General features: G+C 50.9%; 2 protein-coding genes across 4 annotated transcripts in view; both read left to right on the forward strand.

Annotated features, from left to right (window-relative positions):
• LOC137644033 (zinc finger and SCAN domain-containing protein 2-like) overlaps positions 1-23,470 on the forward strand; it is a 156,286-nt gene that overhangs the window by 121,766 nt on the left and 11,050 nt on the right. The window contains exon 2 of one of the 3 annotated variants that reach the window (XR_011045117.1): positions 9,282-9,345. The exons of the other annotated variants lie outside the window; for them this stretch is intronic. The gene's annotated coding sequence lies outside the window, so the exon portion shown is untranslated. Of the gene's footprint in view, positions 1-9,281; positions 9,346-23,470 lie in introns of those variants that run through there. 3 annotated transcript variants of the gene reach the window in all.
• On the forward strand, positions 21,542-21,970 carry LOC137644566 (uncharacterized). Its single transcript, XM_068377526.1, has one exon. It carries the CDS (start codon positions 21,542-21,544, stop codon positions 21,968-21,970), a length of 429 nt encoding a protein of 142 aa, XP_068233627.1.

The following is a 23,470-nucleotide window of genomic DNA, read 5'->3' on the forward strand; positions in this document are numbered from 1 at the left end:
CTAGCATTCACACCCTTCTTCGATGTAGTCCCATTATTATTATTATTATTATTAAATGCTAAGCTACAACCCTAGTTGGAAAAGCAGGATGCTATAAGCCCAGGGGCCCCAACAGGGAAAATAGCCCAGTGAGGAAAGGAAATAATGAAAAATAAAATATTTTAGGAATAGTAACAATATTCAAATAAATATTTCCTATTTAAACAATAAAAACTTTAAGAGAACAAGATGAAGAGGAACTAGATAGAAAAGTGTGCCCGAGTGTACCCTCAAGCAAGAGAACTCTAACCCAAGGGAGTGTAAGACCATGGTACAGAGGCTATGGCACTACCCAAGACTAGAGAACAATGGTTTGATTTTGGAGTGTCCTTCTCCTAGAAGAGCTGCTTACCATAGCTAAAGAGTCTCTTCTACCCTTACCAAGAGGAAAGTAGCCACTGAACAATTACAGTGCAGTAGTTAGCCCCTTGGGTGAAGAAGAATTGTCTAGTAATCACAGTGTTGTCAGGTGTATGAGGACAGAGGAGAATCTGTAAAGAATAGGCCAGACTATTTGGTGTCTGTGTAGGCAAAGGGAAAGAACCGTAACCAGAGAGAAGGGTCCTATGTAGTACTGTCTGGCCAGTCAAAGGACCCCATAACTCTCTAGCGGTAGTATCTCAACGGGCGGCTGGTGCCCAGGCCAACCTACTACCATCTTCTCATCGAAGGTCTGGTGTTTAACGCCCTATAATACTCCTCGGTTCTTGATGACTTCCTAGGCTCTGATTTCGTGCTCTTCTCAACAGTCCGAGAAGAAGCACTGGACTTGCTTCCACTTCACCAATCCTTGCTACTGGTTAATCCAAAGTAGGACGATGGGGTCGGAGTAGCGTTCACTGGTACTGCTCTCCACTCAGGAGGAGTCTGGATGGAGGTGGTCTCCCTCCCAGGGCTTCGGGCAGTAGCTGTCTTTTGGACAGGTGATCTGTGCTTCGGCGGCACCTGTTACCCACACTGAGTGACAATAGTGGTGGCCGAGCCATAGCGTAGGCACAGATTGTCTTGAAACTTCTAGACCGTTCTATAGTTACCCTCAGTTGCTGCTTCTCCAGATCATTGTGGAATGTCTAGTCCTCGGGGAAGCTGTATAGTTTTGTTTTTCTTTGGATTCTTTAGAGAAAAAGTCTTCTCCCTAGCACCATTCCCAAGGGAAACACCTTTTGGTTGCTGCCTATCCAGATTGTCATAGAAATTCTAGACCGTCTTACAGACACCTTTAGTGTCTGCGGGAAAGCTGCGTATTCTTCAGTCTTCCTTCGGAGGCTTCAGAGGGAGAATCTTCTCCCAGGGACCCTTCCCAAGGGAAACACCCTTTTTTTTCTGCTTCTCCAGATTGTCATGGAAATTTTAGAATATCTTACAGACACCTCAAGTGTCTACGAGCTAGCTGCATAGTGTCCAGTCTTGCTTTGGAGGGAGAGTCACCCAGGTGCCCTTCCCGAGGATAGAGCCCTTCAGTTCCTGCATCTGCAGTTCGTCTTGGAACTTTTATTCCCTCATGCAGCTACTTCCAGTGTCTTCAGATCACCCTGCGGAGTCTTCAGTCCGGCTTCGAACGCTTCGTGGACAGTTGTGCCCCTGAGCTTCTTCCTGAGGAAAGTACCCTTTGGTTCCTGCTTTTCTAGATAGGAGATCTAGTAAGCAAGTGTCTGACCCTTGCCACTGTTGCAGGAGTTGTCGTTCGTAGTATTGCTCTTCGGAGCATGATCATTAGGTTGTATCTCAACCTTCGCCATCCGGCCTCTTCGGAGGCAGATTGTAGACGCGCCTCTCATAGCCAGTCTACTTTTTCCTAACCTTCAGGAGATGACTCACTAGTATGTTCTTCTAGACACTCCTCTTCCAGTTGCTTGTCTTCCAAGGCCTCATCCAGAAGATTCACCTGCAGGGAATTCATCTCTTTAGGTCTCTCTTCTACTAGAAGACTCTGCTTTTCATTTGCCATGGTCATACAGTCAGTTAGGCTTCAGAATTTCTTGATACTTTAGTTTGTTCCGTAACCGAAATACAAACCACGCTATTTACAAAGGGTATTACTTTTAGCGCAGCTGAAATGACGAGCCAATAGTTTTTAACGAGGGTTAATTACCCCCGCGCTAGTTAGCGGGGGGTGGGGAAGGGTAGCTTGCTACCCCTCCCCCCTCCACACACCGGTGACTTGCTTCACTTCACTTTTGGCTCGGCGGTGATCAGACGTGTCTGTTCATCGCCTTCGTGACAGCCTTTAATTTTCTGCTTTTTCTTTTCAGCTTGTGTGATTGGTTGGAAGTTGACCTTCAGTTATTTTCTTTTATTTAATATGCGTACATGCCCTGGAGTTGCCGGCCGTCCTTGTGGGACTTTCATGTCGGACGTGATTACGGATCCTCACACCCTCTGCCCTCAATGTCGGGGCCGACGGTGCGACCAGGATAACATGTGCCGTGAGTGCAGGGAGTGGTCTGCCTCCCAGTGGGAGAGGTTTGGCCGTCGGCGTAAGAAGAAGTCCAAGAGAGACCGTTCTCCTCCGGGGTTAGCCTTGAAGGAGGAAGGTTCTCGGGTCTCTTCTTCCGCCGCCCAAACCTCCTCCGAAGCTCCCCCTCGTCCGCCTCCTAAGGAGAGTCATCCGAGTGGGAGCGCAGGCCCTTGTTCTGTTTCCCTACCTTCGGTGGGGGGAGAGGGCGTCGCCTCCCATAGCGAGGTGGTTCCCCCTCCTCCTCCGGGGGAGGTTATTGATAATAATGCCTTATCCAGTGATGATCTTTTACAGATTTGGTCGTCCCTGGGGCTTGAGAGCTTGCCCTCCAGGGTCGCTCTTATTGACCTTGTCTCGTTGGGGGCCGCTGTTAAACAGTCGCCGGTGGTAGCGGAGGTAGACCCTCTGTCTATTGTCGACGTCGTGGTGACAGAGGCCTCCGACGTGGCTGGGCCTTCCGACGCAGGTGCTGTTGCTGGTGATGGTGCTCTAGGCTCTCCTCCTCCTTCCGTGCATCCTTCGAAGGGGGAAGTGAGTCCTTCGGTTTCGACTGCTGCCCAGCTTCCTTCTGAGGGAAGTGTTTTGACGGAGACTCCCCTTCGGAGGACCGATGGTCCCGACGATCTCCCCCGAGGCCGCCTCCGCCGTAAGGCTCACCGCCCTCTACGTCACAAGGGCCTCCCTTCCCCTTACATGGGGACTAAGAGGCGCCTTTTTGGGTCTTCGTCCTCCGGGGGGGACTCTCCTCGTCAGCCTCAACCGACTGCTCCGCCCTCCTTGAACCTCTCTGCAGACCGCCGTGAACTATGGTCGCGCGACCATAGTTCACGGCAAATTCCACAGCCGGTGGTAGCAGCAGGGACGCGTGCTCCTAGACGGCACTCGGGATCACCTCCATCCAAGCACCGGTTGGTATTGCAGGACGAAGACAGGTCAGTACAGCATTCTTCCCCACCTTCTTTTCAGGCAGGTACCGTCGTGTCCACTCCAAAGGATCGCCCGATCCCTTTCACCTTAGCGAGGATTTCGGACTCTGTGTCCTTTGAGCAGCAGACTTGGTTTGGTCCGCTGGCACGGGCGTTAGTGAGGGTTATGAAACCAGCACTCGCCGGCCAGGGTAACAAACCAGCGGCTGTCTCTCCTACGCTGAAGAGAAAGAGAGGAGTGGACTTCGTGGTGACTTCCCCCAGGGCGAAGTTGGTTCCCAAGAGGTCGGTCTCGAGGGTCCCCTCTCCTGCACGAGTACTCTCTCCTTCTCCCGTGGACGAGGCCTTTCCGTCCTCAGGTGAGTCCAGTGGGGCGGTAGTCTTCCCCTCGGCACCAGGGGGGGAGACTTCGCTTCAGGCAGGAGAATTGTCTCGTGAGGAAGGGGCCCCTCGAACCTCGTTGTTGGGATCCTGTATCCCTCCCAGGAGGGAACCCAAGGATTCCAAGACCATCCCTAAATCCTCTGCAAGGATTCGTCAGGAACCCACGACTACCCAGGGGAATGTCCACGTATCACCCCAGGAAGAGATTCCTGGGGCAGGAGACTTAGTTGCCAGCCCGCAGGGAGGAGAACAGCAAGAGTCCGAACATGCCTTCTGGCAGGTCCTAAGCCTGATAAGGCAACTTAACAGTCTTACGGATCCAGTCATCCCCCCCCCGTGAAGGTAAAGACACGATTCTGGATGAAGTGTTTGACGTTCGGAAGGCCCCTAAGACCAGTGCAGCTCTGCCCTGGTCTCGGGGGCTGAAGAGTGCCAGAGCTAGGGCCAATGCTCAGCTCGCACTTCTTGCCTCCTCCAGTCGTTCCACTGCCGGGAACAAACTCATCCCTCCTTCTCGCCTTCAGCAGAGGAGGTATTTCGAGATCCTGGGTGAGCACAACCTCGCTCTTCCTCTCCATCACTCTGTGGAGGAGCTGGCGAAGGGAGTTCCCTTGGAGAAACTCTCTGCCCGGCAGGTGTCGTTCTCGGCGGCAGAGATCCTTAACCACGAGAAGGTCGCTAAGTGTGCCATGCAGGCCACTTCGTGGCTGGACTTCTGGTTAGGATCTCTGGGCATCCTATTGCGATCAGAGGACTTGTCCAAGGAGACCAATAGGAAGGCCCTAGAGACCTTCTTGCTCTCGGGCACCCGCTCCATCGAGTTTTTGGCGCACCAGGTTACCACCCTGTGGGCCAACTCGGTGTTGAAGCGTCGCGATGCTGTGTCCGAGAGATTCCATCCAAAGGTCCCCGCCGTAGATGTGTGTAGGCTCCGACATGCCTCCCTCCTGGGGGAGAGCCTGTTTGAGCCTCAAGACTTGGAGCGAACGGCTGAGAGGTGGAGGAAATCCAGCACGGACTCCCTCCTCCACAGGGCCCTTACAACTCGGCCCTATAAGCCTCCAGCCCCGCCACAACAGCAGCAACAGCCTCGTAAGGCTCCCAAACAGGCACCGGCAGCTAAGAAAGTGGTGTCTAAGCCCCAGCCCTTTCCAGCCAAGGTCAAGAGGGGCGGTAAGTCCTCCAGGGGAGGCAAGACTTCTAGGGGTGGCGGCCGCGGCCGCAAGCCCTAGGGGTGGCAGTCCCCCTGCGTGTCCACCTGTGGGGGGATGCCTTCAGCGTTGCGTCCGCAGGTGGCAACATCACGGGGCCGATGCTTGGACGGTCTCAGTGATCGGCCTAGGTTATCGCGTCCCGTTCACGTCATCTCAACCTCCCCTGACAGCGAATCCAGTGTCGTTGAGCTCCTATGCCATGGGATCGGCAAAGGGGCTGGCCCTTCAGGCCGAAGTCGAGACCATGTTCGAGAAGGGTGCTCTCCAGGAGGTCGTGGACGGCTCTCCAGGCTTCTTCAGTCGACTCTTTCTTGTAAAGAAGGCTACTGGAGGCTGGAGACCCGTCATCGATCTCTCGGCTCTGAACAGGTTTGTCAAACAAACCCGGTTCAGCATGGAGACAGCAGACACGGTCAGACTTGCGGTGAGACCACAAGACTTCATGTGTACACTGGATCTAAAGGATGCGTACTTCCAGATCCCAATCCATCCGTCTTCCAGGAAGTACCTGAGATTCTGCCTAGACAACAAGATCTACCAGTTCAAGGTGCTGTGTTTCGGTCTCTCCACAGCTCCTCAGGTGTTCACCAGAGTGTTCACCCTGATTTCGACTTGGGCGCACAGGAACGGCATTCGTCTCCTTCGTTACCTAGACGATTGGCTGATCCTAGCAGACTCTGAGTCGACCCTTCTTCGACACCGAGACAGGCTTCTAGATCTTTGCCAGGATCTGGGGATCGTGGTAAACCTCGAGAAGTCCTCTCTGCAGCCGTCCCAACGACTGGTTTATCTAGGCATGCTAATAGACACCAATCTCCACAAAGCCTTTCCATCAGACGACCGGATAGCAAGGCTGAGGAGGGTGGCGGAACCTTTCCTCAGGCGAAAAGAACTCCCCGCCCAATCGTGGTTGCGTCTCTTAGGCTACCTATCCTCCCTGGCCCGTCTGGTTCCAAACAGCCGCCTCAGGATGAAATCCCTTCAATGGCGGCTCAAGTCCCGGTGGAATCAAGGATCCGATTCCCCGGACATTCTGATCCCAATGGGGTCTCTGGAACAGACGGACTTGCGGTGGTGGCTGGCCGACGAGAACCTGCGAAAGGGAGTGAGTCTTCTCGTCCTCCCCCCGGAATTGACTCTGTTTTCGGACGCGTCAAAAGAAGGGTGGGGGGCGCACGTTCTGAACCAGAGAGCCTCAGGCCTTTGTTCAGAATCAGAAAAGTGCCTACACATCAACCTGCTAGAATTGAAGGCCGTCTTTCTGGCCCTTCAACAGTTCCAACGGTTCCTGGCAGGTCACTCCGTGGTGGTGATGAGCGACAACACCACGGTAGTGGCTTATATCAACAAGCAGGGAGGCACTTTTTCGCAACAGCTATCCCATCTTGCAGTAGAGACTCTGAGGTGGACCGAAACCCACTCGATAACACTATCAGCTCGCTTCATTCCTGGCAAGAGGAATGTGCTCGCCGACAGTCTGAGCAGGGCTTCGCAGATAGTTAGTACCGAGTGGTCTTTGGATCCTCAGATAGCCAACAAAGTCCTGACTTCGTGGGGTTCCCCGACGGTGGACTTGTTCGCGACAGCCTTGAACTTCAAGCTGCCCCTGTACTGCTCACCAGTCCCGGACCCCAAGGCACTCTGGCAAGATGCTTTCCAGCAACGGTGGGACAACATCGACGTGTAAGCCTTCCCACCATTCTGTCTGATGAGAAGGGTGCTCAACAGGACCAGACTATCGGTCAACTGTTCCATGACTCTAGTAGCTCCGCTATGGCATCACGCGGAATGGTTTCCGGACCTTCTGCAACTCCTGACGGAACTCCCAAGGGAGCTTCCTCCACGACACGAGCTTCTCAGACAACCCCACTCCGGTGTCCCTCACAGGGCCGTAGCCTCGCTTCGGCTTCACGCCTGGAGACTATCCAGCGTCTCCTCGCGGAGAGAGGCTTTTCGCAACAGGTTGCGGAGAGAATGTCTCGGCACCTGCGAAGGTCCTCTGAGGGAGTCTACCAAGCGAAGTGGAGAGTCTTTTGTGGTTGGTGTCGTGGAAGGGGTATCTCTCCACTCGATGCCACTATTCCAGCAATAGCGGACTTCCTTGTGTATCTGCGAGAAGAAATGCGCCTTTCTGTCTCGGCAGTGAAAGGCTATCGCTCAGCCTTAAGCTTGGCCTTCAGATTGAAGGGCGTGGATATTTCTTCATCGCTAGAACTCTCTTTACTCATACGTAGCTATGAGCTTACCTGCCCCCAGTCGGAAGTGAGACCCCCTCCTTGGAACGTGGTTCGAGTCCTCAGGTCTCTCAAGAGACCTCCCTTCGAGCCATTACGTCAGGCCTCCGATTGCCACCTGTCTTGGAAGACGGCTTTCCTACTCGCCTTGGCCTCGGCCAAGCGAGTTAGTGAACTTCATGGTCTCTCGTACGACATCGCCCATTCAAGGGGATGGGGGGAGGTAACGTTCAGGTTCGTCCCTGAGTTTGTGGCCAAGACTCAGAATCCTGGAGTGCCGGATCCTCGGTTCGACTCTTTCAGAATCGCGAGTCTCCGTTCTGTAACAAACGACCCAGACCAGCTGCTACTATGCCCAGTGAGGTGTCTGAGGTACTACTTGAAGAGAACGGCTGCAGTCCGTCCTCATGTGCGAGCTTTGTTTGTTAGCACAGGCAGGACAAAGAGGAGGGTCACCAGGAACACCATCTCTGCTTGGATTCGAAGGGTTATCCACCATGCCCTGAATCCTGACCCTCCTCCGTCACGTTGCCCTCGGGCCCACGATGTCAGGGGTATTGCTACATCCCTGGCTTTCAAGAGAAACTTCTCTGTGACGCAGGTACTTCAAGCTGGGGTCTGGAAGCGTCAAACGACCTTCACAGCCCACTACCTGCAAGACGTGACCCACAGGAGCCTCGATACGTTCTCTATCGGCCCTGTGGTGGCTGCACAACAGCTGGTCTAACCTCAGGCTCCTTTTTGGACAAGTAGCAGTAGGTTGAGGGCGTTGTTACCCGGTCTTAGTCTGTGTGAATGAAAGAGTATGTCTGACCCTTACTTCTTTCTTCATTCTCCCCTCTCTTGGGGAAGCAGCATCCTGGTCCTCGCATAGCTGACCTCGACCTCTGCAGGTAACCCATGCTTCTTTGTGCTCCTAGTATTAAGCTTAATACTGTTGCGTCTCCCATACCCTGACGAGGTGGTATGGGGAACGTCCTATCCTAGAATTCCTATCTGAAGGTCTCAAGGTCAACTTCATAGGACGAGTCACACTCTCCTCCTCACACTACTTATGTAGGCCACTCGTTCCTAGCGATGCTAGGAACCTGTGAGGTACAGGGGCTCCCTCTCTCTAGTGCTGCTCACTGAGGGATCGAGCCCCCGGGCAAGCCGAAGTCAGTAAGGCTGGGGACTTTCCACCCTTCCTAAGGGGTAAGTCACCCTTTGTAAATAGCGTGGTTTGTATTTCGGTTACGGAACAAATGACAAATTCGAAGATAATTTGTATTTTTCCTAACCATACAAACCTTAGCTATTTACACATATGTGCCCGCCATCCCTGACCCCCAAGTCAAGTCCTACCTCTAAGTGAAGTGAAGCAAGTCACCGGTGTGTGGAGGGGGGAGGGGTAGCAAGCTACCCTTCCCCACCCCCCCCCGCTAACTAGCGCGGGGGTAATTAACCCTCGTTAAAAACTATTGGCTCGTCATTTCAGCTACGCTAAAAGTAATACCCTTTGTAAATAGCTAAGGTTTGTATGGTTAGGAAAAATACAAATTATCTTCGAATTTGTCATATTTGATGGATGCGTAGTTTTAAATTTTCTTCTGCAGATCCTCGGCAGCAGTCTGCCAGGCAAAGTGGGCCAACTCCTGTGATTCTTTTTGTGGAAGGGGTGTCGCTCCTCTCCCTCTGTTCCATTTATTGATGTTTTTTTTTATTCGTCCTCGGCAAGGAGAGACTGCTCCGTTTCAGCGGTAATAGGGTATCGCTCAGCCTCGAGCCAAGTCTCTAGACTAAGAGGAGTAGACTTTTCTTCGGAGGAGGAAATTTCAGTGCACAAACAATATTTGAGCTGACCTGTCCTCCAGTTACAGCGAGTCCTGAATGCACGAGTTTCGAGTTCCCCAGTTAAGTTTCCAGCCAGTTGGAACGGGACTTATTCCTACATAAAGATAAGTCTCCTAAGTAAAGAACGGTGGTTTGTATTGATGTTGGAACAAATCACACATTTTTTTAAGTAATTTATATTTTTCCTTTACAGTACTGGAACTTTCCCGCCAACACCAATCCCCGCAAAAGTCCCAGCTGGCATCTAAGTGATTTGTTATAATTTTCATTGCCGTGTTCCAGCTTTGCTATTATCTATTCTCCTAATTAAAGGACTTGTGTTTGTATCGATAGGAAAAATACAAATTGCTTTTAAATTTTTTTGTTTATTTTTTAACATTTAAGGACATGTTCCATGGCATTTAGAGTTATATCATTATTATTATTATTACTATTATTATTATTATTATTATTATTATTATTATTATTATAATTATTATTATTATTATTTTGTTCCTACACTAAATTCAAACCCTCATTCTTTACTATAGGAGATATTCTAGCGCAAGCTGGAAAATACGGCAGAAAAACCTTAGCAAGATTGTTAACAACCGGACAGGTAATTACCCACCTGTCAGTTGTGGGGGACTGCCAGTCGGTAGCTGCTGTTGACCTTCAATTGAATTCTAGCCGTCGCAGTGGTAACACCACTGCTCCTGTTTTATTTGCTGGCAGACTAGCCTTGCTTTTTTTGAGTTTTGATTTATCCTTTTTCTTTTTCTTTGTAGATGATGTCCTCTATTTTGAGGAAGTGTTCATGACGCCTTTATGTCACCGCTGGATGTGGATCCTCTTTCCCTATGCCCCGTTACGGAGGTCATGGGTGTTCTCCTACCCTGCGGAGGATGGGTTCCCCTGCCAAGTATGTAGAAGTGGTCTTCACAGTACCTTCTCCTCCTCCTCCTCCTCCACTTCATTGTCCTCCCCTCTTCGGAGACTAGGAGGGGGAGATAGAGAAGAGGAAGAGGAGAGATCGCACTCCTTTGCCCAGTCGTTCTCTCCGGAGTCACAGGCGACATAGGAGGAGACATAATTGTTCTTGCTCTTCCTTGCCTTCTGTCTCTTCACAAGATGTCTCGCCGCTAGCCTAAGCGCTCTCGTCACAAACTTAATAGCGCTTCCTTCTTACCTTAACATAGGGCATCAAGAGCATATTGATGCGCATATGCTCCAACAAGAGCGTAACTCCATCACACGCCATGCGCTCACCTGCGCACAAACTCCTGCGCGCCACCAATCTTCTGCGCAATGGCACTCTCCTGCGCGCCAGTGCTCTCCTATGCGCTCCCGCGCGCCAACATTCTCCTGCATGTGCGCATACGCGCCCAACACCATCCTATGCGACAGGTAAAACCTGCGCGTCAACTTTCTACTGTTAGAAGGTCTTCTGACAAGGCAGCCATGCTGCCTTCTCCCGCAGCGCCAGTGCTTACCAACGCGCTAGCGCTTTGCAACACACCAGCGCTTATCAATGCACCAGCACTTACCGGCGCACCAGCCTTCTCCCGCATCCGCAAGGATATGCGCGCACGCCCGAGCGCCCATATGATTCTTCTGTGCGCGCACGCTAGGGAATTTTCTCCGCGCGCTCCCTACAGCTGCCACAGACGTGCGAGATAACTCTCGCACGCCCGTTTACGCCTTCACCTAGATATTCTCACCGAAGAGACAGGCGAACTAGGAAGAGACGTTATCATTCTCGCTCTTTCTCGCCTTCTGTCTCTCCCTGAGACTTCCTACCTTGAGATTATATACACTCGTGCCACAAACCTGAGAAGAACGATCCCTCTCGTCATCGTTCTGCCTCGCTGTCGTTGTCGTGCTAGGAATCATCTAAGAAACCAGGAGCGCGGCCAAGGGCAAAGCACGTCCTAACCTCGAACCCTCTTCTTCTCATGTTAGTTTGAGGGTCTCCGTCCGCTCTTGAAAAGGTCAGATAGAGCGCTTCTCCTTGCTTTTCTCTCTATCTTCAGAGAGATCGCTCTCGCCTTTGAATTCTCGATCTCTGACCCTTTGGGGTCTCGTGACAAGGAAACCTCGTTTTCCCGGCGGGCTATCCCTTCGTTTTCTCACAGCTAGTTGCTGAAACCTCTGGTTTTCGTGCATTTAATCTCGCTGACACTTCGGTGTCTCGTGACAAGGGAGACTTCCGTTTTCCCGTTGCTCTAGCCCTTCGGGTTCTCGCAATACAAACTCTAGGGGCACGCACATTCACGCTGAACCTTCGGGTTCTCGCAACACAACCTCTAGGGGCACGCACGATCATGCTGAACCTTTGGGTTCTCGTGACACAAGTCATCAAGAGGTCAGAGAGTCTTCGGACTCTTGTCACGCGGAGTGTTAGCGTACGCCCATCCAACACTACGCCCATAACAATCAGAAGTTTTACTGTACTCTTATGGCAGAGTCTTCACACTCCAGTCACGCAGGTGTTCGCACACAATTAGCGCTACACACACAAATCTCCGATCATACTCTCGCGGGGTCAATCCCTCGCTCCCGTGTTTCATACTTGACAACCTCCCTAATTCCTTTGCTGCCTATGAGTTAAGGATTTCGAGTTTCTCGGAAACCTCGAAAGAAGATGCAGGGGTTCGCCCCTTCTTCTCTTCGGTTGAGAGCAGAAGGGAAAAGGGAAACGTTTTTAGAGAGGCTAAAAGAAAACATCCAGATAGCAGCGACGTAGAACGCGATGCCGAGGGCTTCGGCCGCTCTGTTCGTTATCCTGCGCTTCATGTGGCAGCTCATGAGCTGCCCATGTTACGAGGTAACACTCGTTGTCAACCTGCAACTTGATCAACTTATGGGGAAACTTAAATTGCTGACAGGAGGTTTGCATCCAGGGATTAAGATCCTTCCCTTACGAGGGAATGATAACCTTCCTCGGATTTGGACTGTGTGAAAGATCCATCCCCATTCCGAGGGAAAACTTCCCCACTTCAGACAGTCAGCAACCTTCCCTCCTTCGTAAGGAGTTGCGAACAGCTCAACGAGTTTTACCTCTGCTATCTCGTCCCCGAAGACTGTGCTTTCTCCCCTGGAGCTGGGAAAAAGCAAGTACGGCTTATGCCTCCTTCGGGGGGAACTTCTCCCTGGGAGTATGCTTGGCTCAGGCGAGGTCCTTCATCGGGAGGACTTCTCTCTTGTTCACGAGAGGAGAATTTTACGCCTACGTTTTTTCCGTAAAACTGGGAGAAAACTTGCCTTAGGCGATGCCCTCCTTCAAAAGATCTCCTCTCTTGTTCGCGAGAGAGAGATTGTTACGCCTTCGCTTTTTTCCCATAGATCTGGGGGAAAGCTTGTCTTAGGCAATGTTCTCCTTCGGGAGAACTTCTCTCTCGTTCGCAAGAGAGAGATTATTACGTCTTCACTTTTTTTCCCTTAGAACTGGGGGAAAGCTTGTCTTAGGCAAGGTTCTCCTTAGGGAGAACTTCTCTCTCGTTCGCGAGAGAGATTATTAAGCCTATGCCTTTTTCCCCATGAATTGGGAGAAAGCTTGTCTTAGGCCAAGTCCCCCTTTGGGAGGACTCCTTTCTCGTTCACGAGAGGGAGATTTTTACGCCTACGTTTTTTCCCTAGAACTTGGAGAAAACTTGTGTTAAGCAATGTCCTCCTTCGAGAGAACTACTCTCTCGTCAGCGAGAGAGAGATTATTACGCCTATATTTTTTTTTTCCCCATAGATCTGGGAGGAAGTTTGCCTTAGGCGATGTCCTCCTATGGGAGGACTTCTCCCTCGTTCGCGAGAGAGAAATTATTAAACCTACGCTTTTCCCCATAGAGAGGGGAGAAATCTTTCCTTTGGCGATCTTTCCTTCGGGAAGACTTTTCCCTCGTTGAGAGAGAAAAGTTAATACGCCTACGCTTTTCCCCATAGGGCAGGGAGAAAGCTTGTTTTAGGCAATCTCCTTAGGGAGAACCTTCCTACCAATCACGAGAAGAAACTTGTAGGAGTTTACTGATCTGCTCTCCTCCCTCTTACGCTTTTTGGTTCTCCTCCAGGAGCGGAGCGAGAGCCTTGTATTAAGCGACATTCTCCTTCGGGAGAACAAATCTATCCTGCGGAGGAGTTATTTTCATCCCTGACGTTCTCCCCTTCTTGCTGGTAGGAGACGTCTTTTTGATCCTACTGGTTCCCCTCACGTTGACTCCCCGGGGTCTCGTAACGATCACCCTTTCGCCGGGCGTGATCGGGAGCCTTTAAACTTTCGTCATGTTTATCTTATGGATTCTCATGACCTTAGGAGTCTTTCGGGTCTCTGTCGCGTTGGACTTTCGAGTTCACACGACTTGGAACCTTCGAGTGTCAGTTATGCGGAGTAGTCGGGCTCCGTAACAATTAGCACAGAGTGTCCGTGCACGCTCGCAATTAGCTCTATGCTTGCGATCATCGTCTTTAAGAGTTTACTCCTATGACAGAGCAGCGGTCTTCGCCATTACCTCCAGACACTCCGACTTCTACCATTCTTCCCCTTTCGATAAGAAAGATACGAGGGGTAAGATATAAGGTTTGTCTGCTACTTGCGTCTCTACTTTTTCCTGTAATAACACGCGAGGAATTATCACAGCCTGAGGATTCCTCGTGAGGACTCTAAGAACTGTGTGTTATATCTCATGCCTCGGCGATTTGCTTCTGTCTCCTCGACCCTTTGACTCTCCAGCCTTAGACAGGCTATGTATTGACAGTCTTGGGTTCGAGTCCAGCCCAGACTCGTTAGAGCCTTCAGTGCCTACAACCTTACCATCCTTGTAAGCTAAGGTTGGGGGAGCCTATAGATCTATCTGCTGAATCTTCAGCAGCCACTGCCTGGCCTTTCCTGGTCCTAGCTGGGATGGAGAGGAGGCTTGGTCGTTGACCATGTATGGTCAGTCTCTAGGACCTTGTCCTAACGGCTAGTGCAATGTCACTGTCCCTCGCCTCTGCCTTTCTTGAGCGACCTTTAAACCTGGTCTGTTCTCCGAGTTCAGAGACGTCAACCTTCTCCTCTGATCTTAGATCCCCTCACGGCGAGGCTCACACCAGGCTAATCCTCGAAGAGACACTCAACTCTTCCAGGCTCTTCTCAGTCACAGAAGCCTCGGCAAGGGAAGCGACTTCAATGTCCCTTCTGGCTTGACACGTGGTCTGATACAGTCGGCTACCTTGAGAGCCACGAGGACTTGTCAAACCAAAACTATTCCTTTTGTACCTCAGTGAGGAAAGCTTCTCCCAGTCTCGGCGATGTAGGGCTATCGCGCAACCTTGAGCCTCATCTGTAGACAGAGAAGGGGTTGACCTCTCCGCCTCAGAAGACATCACCTTGGTTGTTTCGGTGTTGGAGTGATCTTGCCCCCCACTTGAGATTAGACCATCTCCTTGAGACGTGTCTTACATTCGCTGAAGGGTCTGCCCTATGTGCCCTTAAGGGCCTCAGACTACTCTCTGAACCTTAAGACCGTCTTCCTCGTACCTCTGTCCTCCGTTAAAAGGGTCAGTGAGCTACATGGTCTGTCTTACGTCACCCATTCTAAGAGATGGGGTGGGGGGCGAGTGTCTCGCAACTTCGTACCGGGCTTGGGGGCTAGACTCATAATCCTTCATCTACCAATGGGAGATTTCAAGAATTTCCACTCTCAATAGGTAACACAGGATGCAGTCCAGTTGTTACTATGCCCAGTCAGGGCGTCAAAGAAATATTTGAGGCGCACCAGACTTTTCAGACCACGACGTCTCCGTCATCTCTTCCTTGTACCAACAGGGTAAAGAAGAGAATCTCTCGCAACACCATCTCTTTCTGACTTGAGAAAGTTATTGCGAGGTCTTCTCACGGAGACCCAGAGGCAGCACAACCCAGAGCCCATCAAGTTAGGGGAGTGGCTGCTTCTCTGGCGGTTAAGAGAATTTTCTCGGTCTCCCAAGTCTTAAGTGTTGGGGTCTGGAAACGCCAATCTACATTCACTGCTCACTATTTGAGCGACGTGACACATAGGTCTCTAGACACCCTTTTTATAGGGCCTATTGTGACAGGTCAACAGATGCTGTTACTACCTTACGCCCTTTCGGGGACTGTAACCATTGGTTGAGGATTCTGGGTTACACTAGGTGTTAAGAAGGACATCCATCGATCTTCTTCGTCTCCTTCTCCCCCTCATCTGGGGATCCTAGCCTGTATCCAGTTTCAGCTGGACTCGCCAATGGAAATAAGGTATGATACTCATCTGATTCCTCTCACAGAGTAAAGTTATACTCGTGGTCACGAGGTTTCCCCTTGGCAAGGTCGGGGGAATCCTAAGTTTGAAGGGCACCGAGTCGAATGTTCCTGACCCACTTCATCCTGAAACATTTGTTTCCATGAAGTTGCAAACCTTCAGTCTTACTGAAATTCTGGGGATCTACAAAGAAAGAAGATAATGGAAGATTGTTGCTTCAAAAGAGTCTAGTCTGAGGACTATCTCCTATAGTAAAGAATGAGGGTTTGTATTTACTGTAGTGTTGGAACAAATGACAAACTTATAACAGAGTTTGTATTTTTCCTAACATACAAACCCAAATTCTTTACACAAATCTTCCCTCCATCACCGCCCCCCTAGGATAGTCCTAACTAGAATCCGATTGAAGGTAAACAGCAGCTACCGACCGGCGATCCCCACCACTGACAGGTGGGTAATTACCTGTCCGGTCGTTAACGACCTTGTTAAGGTTTTTCTGCTGTATTTTCCAGCTCGCGCTAGAATATCTCCTATAGTAAAGAATTCAGGTTTGTATGTTAGGAAAAATACAAACTCTGTTATAAGTTTGTCATATTATGATTTACATTACAAGCTAAGCTATAACCCTAGTTGGAAAAGTAAGGTGCTGTAAGCCCAAGGACTCCAACAGGGAAAAATAGCCCAGTGAGGAAAGGAAACACGAAATAAATAAAATACATGGGTAGTAATAAACAGTCCAAATTAAATATTTTAAGAACAGAAACAACATTGAATTAGATCTTTCATATAGGCCTATAACTATAAAAACTTAAAAAACAAAAGGAAGAGAAATAAAATAGAACAGCGTGCCCGAGTGTACCCTTAAGGAAGATACTTATTTAGGAGAGACAAAAATTAATGGTATTATGAAACTATCTGCCCCATAGAATTATAGTTTATGCAAAAATGATAAGATAGCATCCTAAACCGTAGAGTTGGTAATTTCAAATGAGATAGGGTTTTATAGTTGAATCACTGTTATTTTTCTGAAAAGTCAGCAGACTGTATTGCTGATATGATAAAAGTTTGTTTGTTCCGACAGAGGTACAAACCTACCGCTATTTGTAGGGTATCACTTTTGGCAACACTGAAAACTAGCCAAGACAATTTTAGTAAGGGATAACTACCCCCATCCGCTAGTTAGCTGAAGGGGGTTGGGGTAGACCGGCTATCCCGCTCACTCACACCTGTTGGATGAGTAACAACTTTTACTTTTGGCTCGGTAGAGTGCAGACGTACGTCTCTCTCTCTCCCGTTAAAACAAAACTGCCTTGACTTTATTTACTTTTCCTTTTTCTTTTGTGTATCAGTGTGTTTTTGTTATTGTCCCGCTATGTGGACATATCCAGGTCGTGAGGGCCGCCGCTGCAGTACCTTCATGTCGTCCGTAGAGACGGACCCCCACCCTTTGTGCTCGACTTGCCAGGGACATCAGTGCTCGCCGGACAACACCTGTTCCGAATGTCGGGAGTGGCCTGCCTCCCAGTGGGAGAAGTTTGCGAGTAAGAAGAAGTAGTCTAAGCGCGAATCTTCGCTTTCTGGGTCTTCATCGAAATCGAAGAAATCGCAGGCTTCTGCTTCCTCTATGCCTGAATCTCTGCCCGAAGCTACTTCTCAACCAGGCCCTTCTGGGGCACGGCCGAGCAGTAGCGAAGGGCTTGTGACTCCAGGTCAACCCTGTGGGATAGGCGAAGGTGTCGGCTCCCCTAGTGAGTTGGCTCCTTCCTCTCCCCCAGGGAGCGCCTGTTCCTTTCCAGACCTTGTATCTTTATGGCCATTTTTGGGCGTCGATGGCCCCATTTCGAAGGAAGTTCTCCTCGAACTCTTCCGAAGGGGAGCAGAGAGAAGTCGGTCATCTCCTTCCTCTGCGGAGGTTGATTCTCCTTTTGTGGGCTCAGGCGCTGCTGCCCGTCAGTCAGACAGAGAGTCTGGTTCGGAGGCCAAGGAGTTAGCTAACCCACCAGGGGTGGTGGCAGGGCTCTCTCCAAGGCAAGCTTTCCCTTCGGGGGAACATCTCTTTCGTTCGCGAGAGAAGATTGCCTCTGTACATCGGCAATCTCCTTACGCTTATGGTTCTCCTCCAGGGTCGGAACAAGAACCTTGTTATAAGCGACGTTCTCCTTCGAGGGAACTCTCCTCCCCTGCGGAGGATTTATCTGTAGACCTTGATCAGTCTCCCCCTTGGGCGAAGTCTGCTGAACGTTCCTCTCCGGAGGTTCGTAGAGTGGAGTGGCTCATAATTCCTCCACCCCGGACACTCCTCCCCGTGCCGTGAGGAGACGTCTTTTTGAACCTGTTGGTTCTCCTCACGTTGACCCCTTGGGGTCTCGTGATGATCACCCTTTGGACTGGCGTGATCGTGATCCTTCGGGCTCTCGTCATGTTGATCCTACGGGTTCTCATGACAGCAGGAGTCCTTCGAGACTCCGTCTTGCTGATCCTATGGGCTCACACGGCTTGAAACCTTCAGGTTTCAGTTAAGCTGAACCCTCGAGCTCTCGTAACGATGGTAACGTTGAGTCTTTGGTCTCTCATTCCATCAGTCACGCTGACCCTTCGGGGTCTTGTGACAGAGGAACCTCGGTTCCTCGTTACGTTGACCCTACGGGGTCTCGTAACCTGAGTTACGCTGAACCCTTGGGCTCTCGTAGCTCTGTCATGCTAACAACTCAATGTTTCTTGACCGAGAAACTTCGGTTTCTCGTTGTGCTGATCCTTCGGGGTCTTGCAACACAGGCTACATTAGGCTTTTGGTCTCTCGTGCCCTTAGTCACGCTGACACTTCGGGGTTTTGTGACTGAGAAACCTCGGTTTCTTGTTGCGCTAACCCTTCGTGGTCTTGCAACACAGTTCACGCTGAATCTTTGGGTTCTCGTGATCGCAGTCATTTCTTATATGACAGAGTTTGCGGACTCTCGTTGTGTTGATTGTTCACGCTCACACAACACAGGCTATCGTGAATCTTTAGGTGAGCGTAGTAGTGAGTATACTGTACTCTCATTACACTGAGAGCTCTTTCGTGCGCACAACCAAGTTGGCGCGCACTACCGGACAGGTGCGCATGGCTGATTTAGCACGCACGACCAATTTGGTGCGCACGAACAACCTTAAGCGCGCCATGCACGCGAAAAAGGTGTGCGCAATCAGCGCTATGCTGAAGGGCGCGCACAATCAGCGGCATGTTCAGGGGCACGCACGAGAATAATCTAGCATGCGCAGACAGCCTAGCGCGCGAGCGCGCAACCTTCTTGGCGTACACAATCAATATTGTGCCAAATCCTCAGGCAGTGAGGGGGTTCCTAGCCGCACGAACTATGATAAGGCGTGCAATCGTGATTCACGATCCTCTGTTGCTCCCTTCCCGGGAACATCCCAACCATGAGAAGGTTCTCGCGAATCAACAACCTCGCGAAACCAAACCCTCCGCAATTCGGCATCCCCGGACAAGATACAGTCTCCGTATTTGGCGGCAGGAGTTAACCTCCCTGCAAAGAGTGACTCCCATCAGTCTCTCAAGTCGCATAGGCTTTCACAGAGACAACAATCGCCCACAAGACTACGCCCAGATCCTATTCCTAAGGGTAGGCCTGTGCCAATCATGCCTGCCGGGAAGCCTCCCTCAGGCAAAAGGGTTGGGAAGGTTCCTAAACCCAGGGATCCGTAGCTTCCCAATGACTTCCCCCTTAGTTCCTCGGGAGCCCATGACCCCCGTGGCTTTGCACCTTATTCAATGTAATGCGCCAAGCCATTACAGGAGTCATTCCCCACTCCCAGTCCTTAGGTGACACGCCTAGGATCCCTTTGTCGCCTCCTCTCGTCTCAGGGGTCTCTCCTCCCTCCGATCCTAGGAGGAGTTCGGAGGATTCCGCGTATGCGGGCCGATCTGGCAAGGGGAAACGGCCATCCCCCCTCGCAAGAGACCTTGGGAGGAGAATAGGCAAGAACCTCAGGGGAGCCCCTGCAGTTCAAGACGCCATAGGCCAGACCCAAGGGGAAAAGGAAAAGGATTCGTCCTTCGCCTCCTAATGAGGATAGGGTGACTTGCTACAGGGAATCCTTCCGTCCCCTATTAGTTGAGATAGTGTCTAAGGAGGCATGACCTGCGACTGGGCGGGACGCACTCCCTATGGCAGCGGACTCGCCAACGGAGACCCCTAGTCCCTTATGGACAGAGGGCTTGAAGAGTGCCAGACAGAAGGCAGTGTCCCTGGCGACTGGGTCCACCACCTCTCTCCAATCCAACTCATCCTCCAAGCTCCTACCTCCTCCATATGTGTTTCAGAGGAGGTACTACGAGATCCTCGTTGAATCTCTTCCAACGCTGCCTCTCGATCACTCCATAGAGGCACTTTCGAAGACACCCTTCGAGAAACTCACAGGACTTCCAATTTCCTTTTCGGCCTCCGAAATCCTTAACCAGGAGAAGGTGGCGAAGTACGCCATGCAGGCTAATTCGTGGCTTGACTTCTGATTGGAATCCTTAGGACAACTGATCCGGTCTAAGGACCTGTCTCGGGAGTCCTCCAGAAAACCTTCCTATTGTCTGGCACTCAGGCCATCGAGTTTCTCTCCCTCCAGGTAGTGAACCTTTGGGCCAACACTATTCTGAAGAGGAGGGATGCCGTCATAGGAAAGTTTCATTGACATCTCCCTCAGGCCGAAGTAGCGAGACTGAGAAATGCATCTTTCGAGGGCAATTCCTTGTTTCACCCAGAGGATGTCGAACGGGTGGCAGAGAGGTGGAGGAAGTCCAGCCAAGACTCCCTCATCCAAAAGGCCTTATTAGCCAGGCCTTATCCCTCTCAGCCAAAGCAAAAATTACAGCCAAAACCACAACCGAAAGGGGCTAGAGACCCAAAACAACAGGGTCAAAAGGGTGCAAAGCAAGCCTTTCGCAACAAGAAGTCCTTTCGTGGAGGAAAGGGATAGAGGGGATACGGCCAAGGCTGATCCCAATAGGCCAGGCAATCCTCCCATTTGCCCACCTGTGGGGGGATGCCTGCAAAGCTGCTGGCAGAGGTGGCTTCACCACAGGGCCGAACCCTCGACGGTCGAGGTGATTCGTTCAGGGTATCGCATCCCGTTCACGCTCTCTCTTCCTCCACTGACTCGAGTGTGGACTCCATTGAACTCCTGTGCAAAGGGATCCGCACGGGAGTTTGCCCTCAGGGCAGAAGTCCAGACTATGTTGGAGAAGGGCGCTCTCCAGGAGGTCGTTGACAGGTCCCCAGGCTTTTACAGTCGACTCTTTCTTGTGAAAAAGGCGTCTGGAGACTGGAGACCAGTCATCGACCTCTCAGCCCTGAACAGGTTTGTCGAACAGACAACGTTCAGGATGGAGATGGCCAACACTGTCAGACAAGCGATAAGACCACAGGACTTCATGTGCACTCTAGATCTAAAGGACGCATACCTCCAGATCGCAATTCATCTGTCTTCCAGGAAGTGTCTAAGATTCATGTTCAATTGGAAGCATTACCAGTTTGGGGTACTGTGTTTCGGGCTTTCCACAGCTCCCCAGGTCTTCACGAGGGTATTCGCCCTTGTGTCATCTTGGGCCCACAGAGTCGGCATCCGTCTCCTAAGATACTTGGACGACTGGCTGATTCTGGCAGACTTGGAAGCGGCCCTTCTCTGCCACCAAGACGAGCTTCTAAGGTTTTACCAGGATCTGGGGATCATGGTAAACCTCGAGAAGTCTCATCTGCTTCCCTCTCAAGAACTGGTATACCTAGGCATGCGATTAGACACTTTAAGGCACAAAGCGTTCCCATCAGATGAAAGGATTCAGAGGCTGAGGGAGATAGCACAGGTCTTCCTCAGTCGGGAAGAGCTCCCGGTGCAGTATTGGTTTCGCCTTCTCGGCCACCTCTCTTCCCTGACCCGACTGGTCCCCAACAGTCGCCTCAGGATGAGATCCCTCCAGTGGCGACTGAAATCCCAGTGGAACCAGCACACCGATTCCCGGGATCACTTAGTCCACATAGGACTAGAGGAACTGTCGGACCTCAGGTGGTGGTTGGCGGAGCCAAACCTCTGCAAAGGGGTTGATCTTCTCGTCTCTCCCCCGGAATTGATGCTCTATTCGGATGCATCAAAAGAAGGGTGGGGGGCTCACGTGCTGCACCATTACATCTCTGGCCAATGGTCCGAATCAGAAAGGTACCAGCACATAAATCTCTTAGAGATGAGGGCAGCCTTTCTGGTCCTCAAAGAGTTACACCAGGTCCTGGCAGAGCACTCCGACGTGTTGATGAGCGACAACACTACAGTAGTAGCTTATCTGAGCAAACAGGGCGGTACCTTTTCGCAGCAGCTGTGCCATATGGCAGTAGAGATACTCAGATGGGCAGAAGATAACTCGGTGACTCTATCAGCTCGCTTCATTCCGGGCAAGCAGAATGTGCTATCGGACAAGCTGAGCAGAGCGACTCAGATAGTTGGCACTGAGTGGTCTTTGAATCCTCTGATAGCCAACAAAGTCCTGACTTTGTGGGGTTCCCCGACTGTGGATCTGTTTGCAACAGCCCTGAATTTCAGACTCGCGTTGTACTGCTCCCCAGTCCCGGACCCCCCCAAGTTCTTTGGCAAGATGCTTTCCAACAACGGTGAATAAACCTGGTCGCTTACGCGTTTCCCCCGTTCTGTCTGATGAAAAAAGTCCTCAACCAGGTACGAGCAAGCAACAACTTGTAAATGACCCTCATAGCTCCGCTATGGCATCACGCAGAATTGTTCCCAGACCTTCTGCATCTCCTCATGGAGATCCCGAGGGAGCTCCCCCCACAACACGACCTCCTCAAACAACCACATGCCAATATCTTCCACAAAGCCGTAGTTTCGCTTCAACTTCACGCCTGGAGACTATCCAGCACCTCCTCACACTGAGAGGCTTTTCGCAACCGGTTGTGAAAAGAATGGCTGGACACCTCAGGAGATATACAGTGGCAGTCTACCATGCGAAGTGGTCAGTTTTCTGTGGTTGGTGTCGTGGAAGGGGTATCTCTCCCCTCGATACCTCTGTTCCAACTATAGTGGAGTTTCTTGTATACCTTCGGAAAGAAATGCTTCTCTCGGTCTCAGCAGTCAAAGGCTACAGCTCAGCCTTGAGTCTCACCTCTAGACTGAAAGGAGTCTTCATTTCCTCCTCGTTGAAACTTTCTTTGCTCATACGTAGTTACGAGCTTACTTGTCCCCAGGCAGAGCTAAGACCTCCCCCTTGGAACGTGGTTTGGGTCCTCAAGTCCCTCAAGGGCTTCCCCTATGAACTATTACGCCAGGCCTCCGATCGCCACCTCACATGGAAGACGGTGTTCCTGCTTGCTCTGGAGTCGGCCAAGGGAGTCAGCAAAATTCATGGTCTATCTGCTGATGTCTCCCACTCTAGGAGATGGGGGGAAGTAATCCTCAACTACGTCCCTGAGTTCGTGGCTAAGACTCAAAATCCGGGTGTGCCGGACTCCAGGTTCGGCCCATTTCGGATAGAGAGTCTTCGTTCTTTAACCGAAGATCCAGACCAACTGTTACTATGTCCAGTAAGGAGTCTGAGGTGTTACTTAAAAAGAACAACAAAAGCTCGCCCCCATGTGCAATCACTTTTTATTAGCACAGGGAAGGTCAAGAGGAGGGTCACAAGAAATAATATTTCCTCTTGGATAAGGAAAATAATTGAATACGCTCACAATCCAGACCCTCCTCTGTGCAACGTCTCTGGCGTTCAAGAAAATTTTTTTCTGTGGCACAGGTAATGCAAGCAAGCGTGTGGAAGCGCCAAACGACCTTCACAGCCCACTACCTGAAACACGTAACCCACAGGAGCATGGAAACCTTTTCCATTGGTCCTGTGGTAGCCGCATAACAAATGCCTCAAGCTCCTTGGTGGACAAGTAGCAGAGGGTTGAGGGCTTAGGTTACCCAGGTTAGTCTAGGGTGAATAAAAAGAATGTCTGGCTCCCTTATTTCTTTCACCTTCTCCCCCCCCCCCCCCCAGGGAAACGGCTCCGCAAGACCGCAGCATAGCTGACCTCACCCCTCTGCAGGTAAGGTTCATTTCCCTTGTACATCCTAAGTATTAACAAATACTTTGTTACATCACCAATACCTCTTGAGGGAGGGT

Source organism: Palaemon carinicauda, chromosome 7, assembly GCF_036898095.1.
Source record: "Palaemon carinicauda isolate YSFRI2023 chromosome 7, ASM3689809v2, whole genome shotgun sequence".
Lineage (NCBI taxonomy): Eukaryota > Metazoa > Arthropoda > Malacostraca > Decapoda > Palaemonidae > Palaemon > Palaemon carinicauda.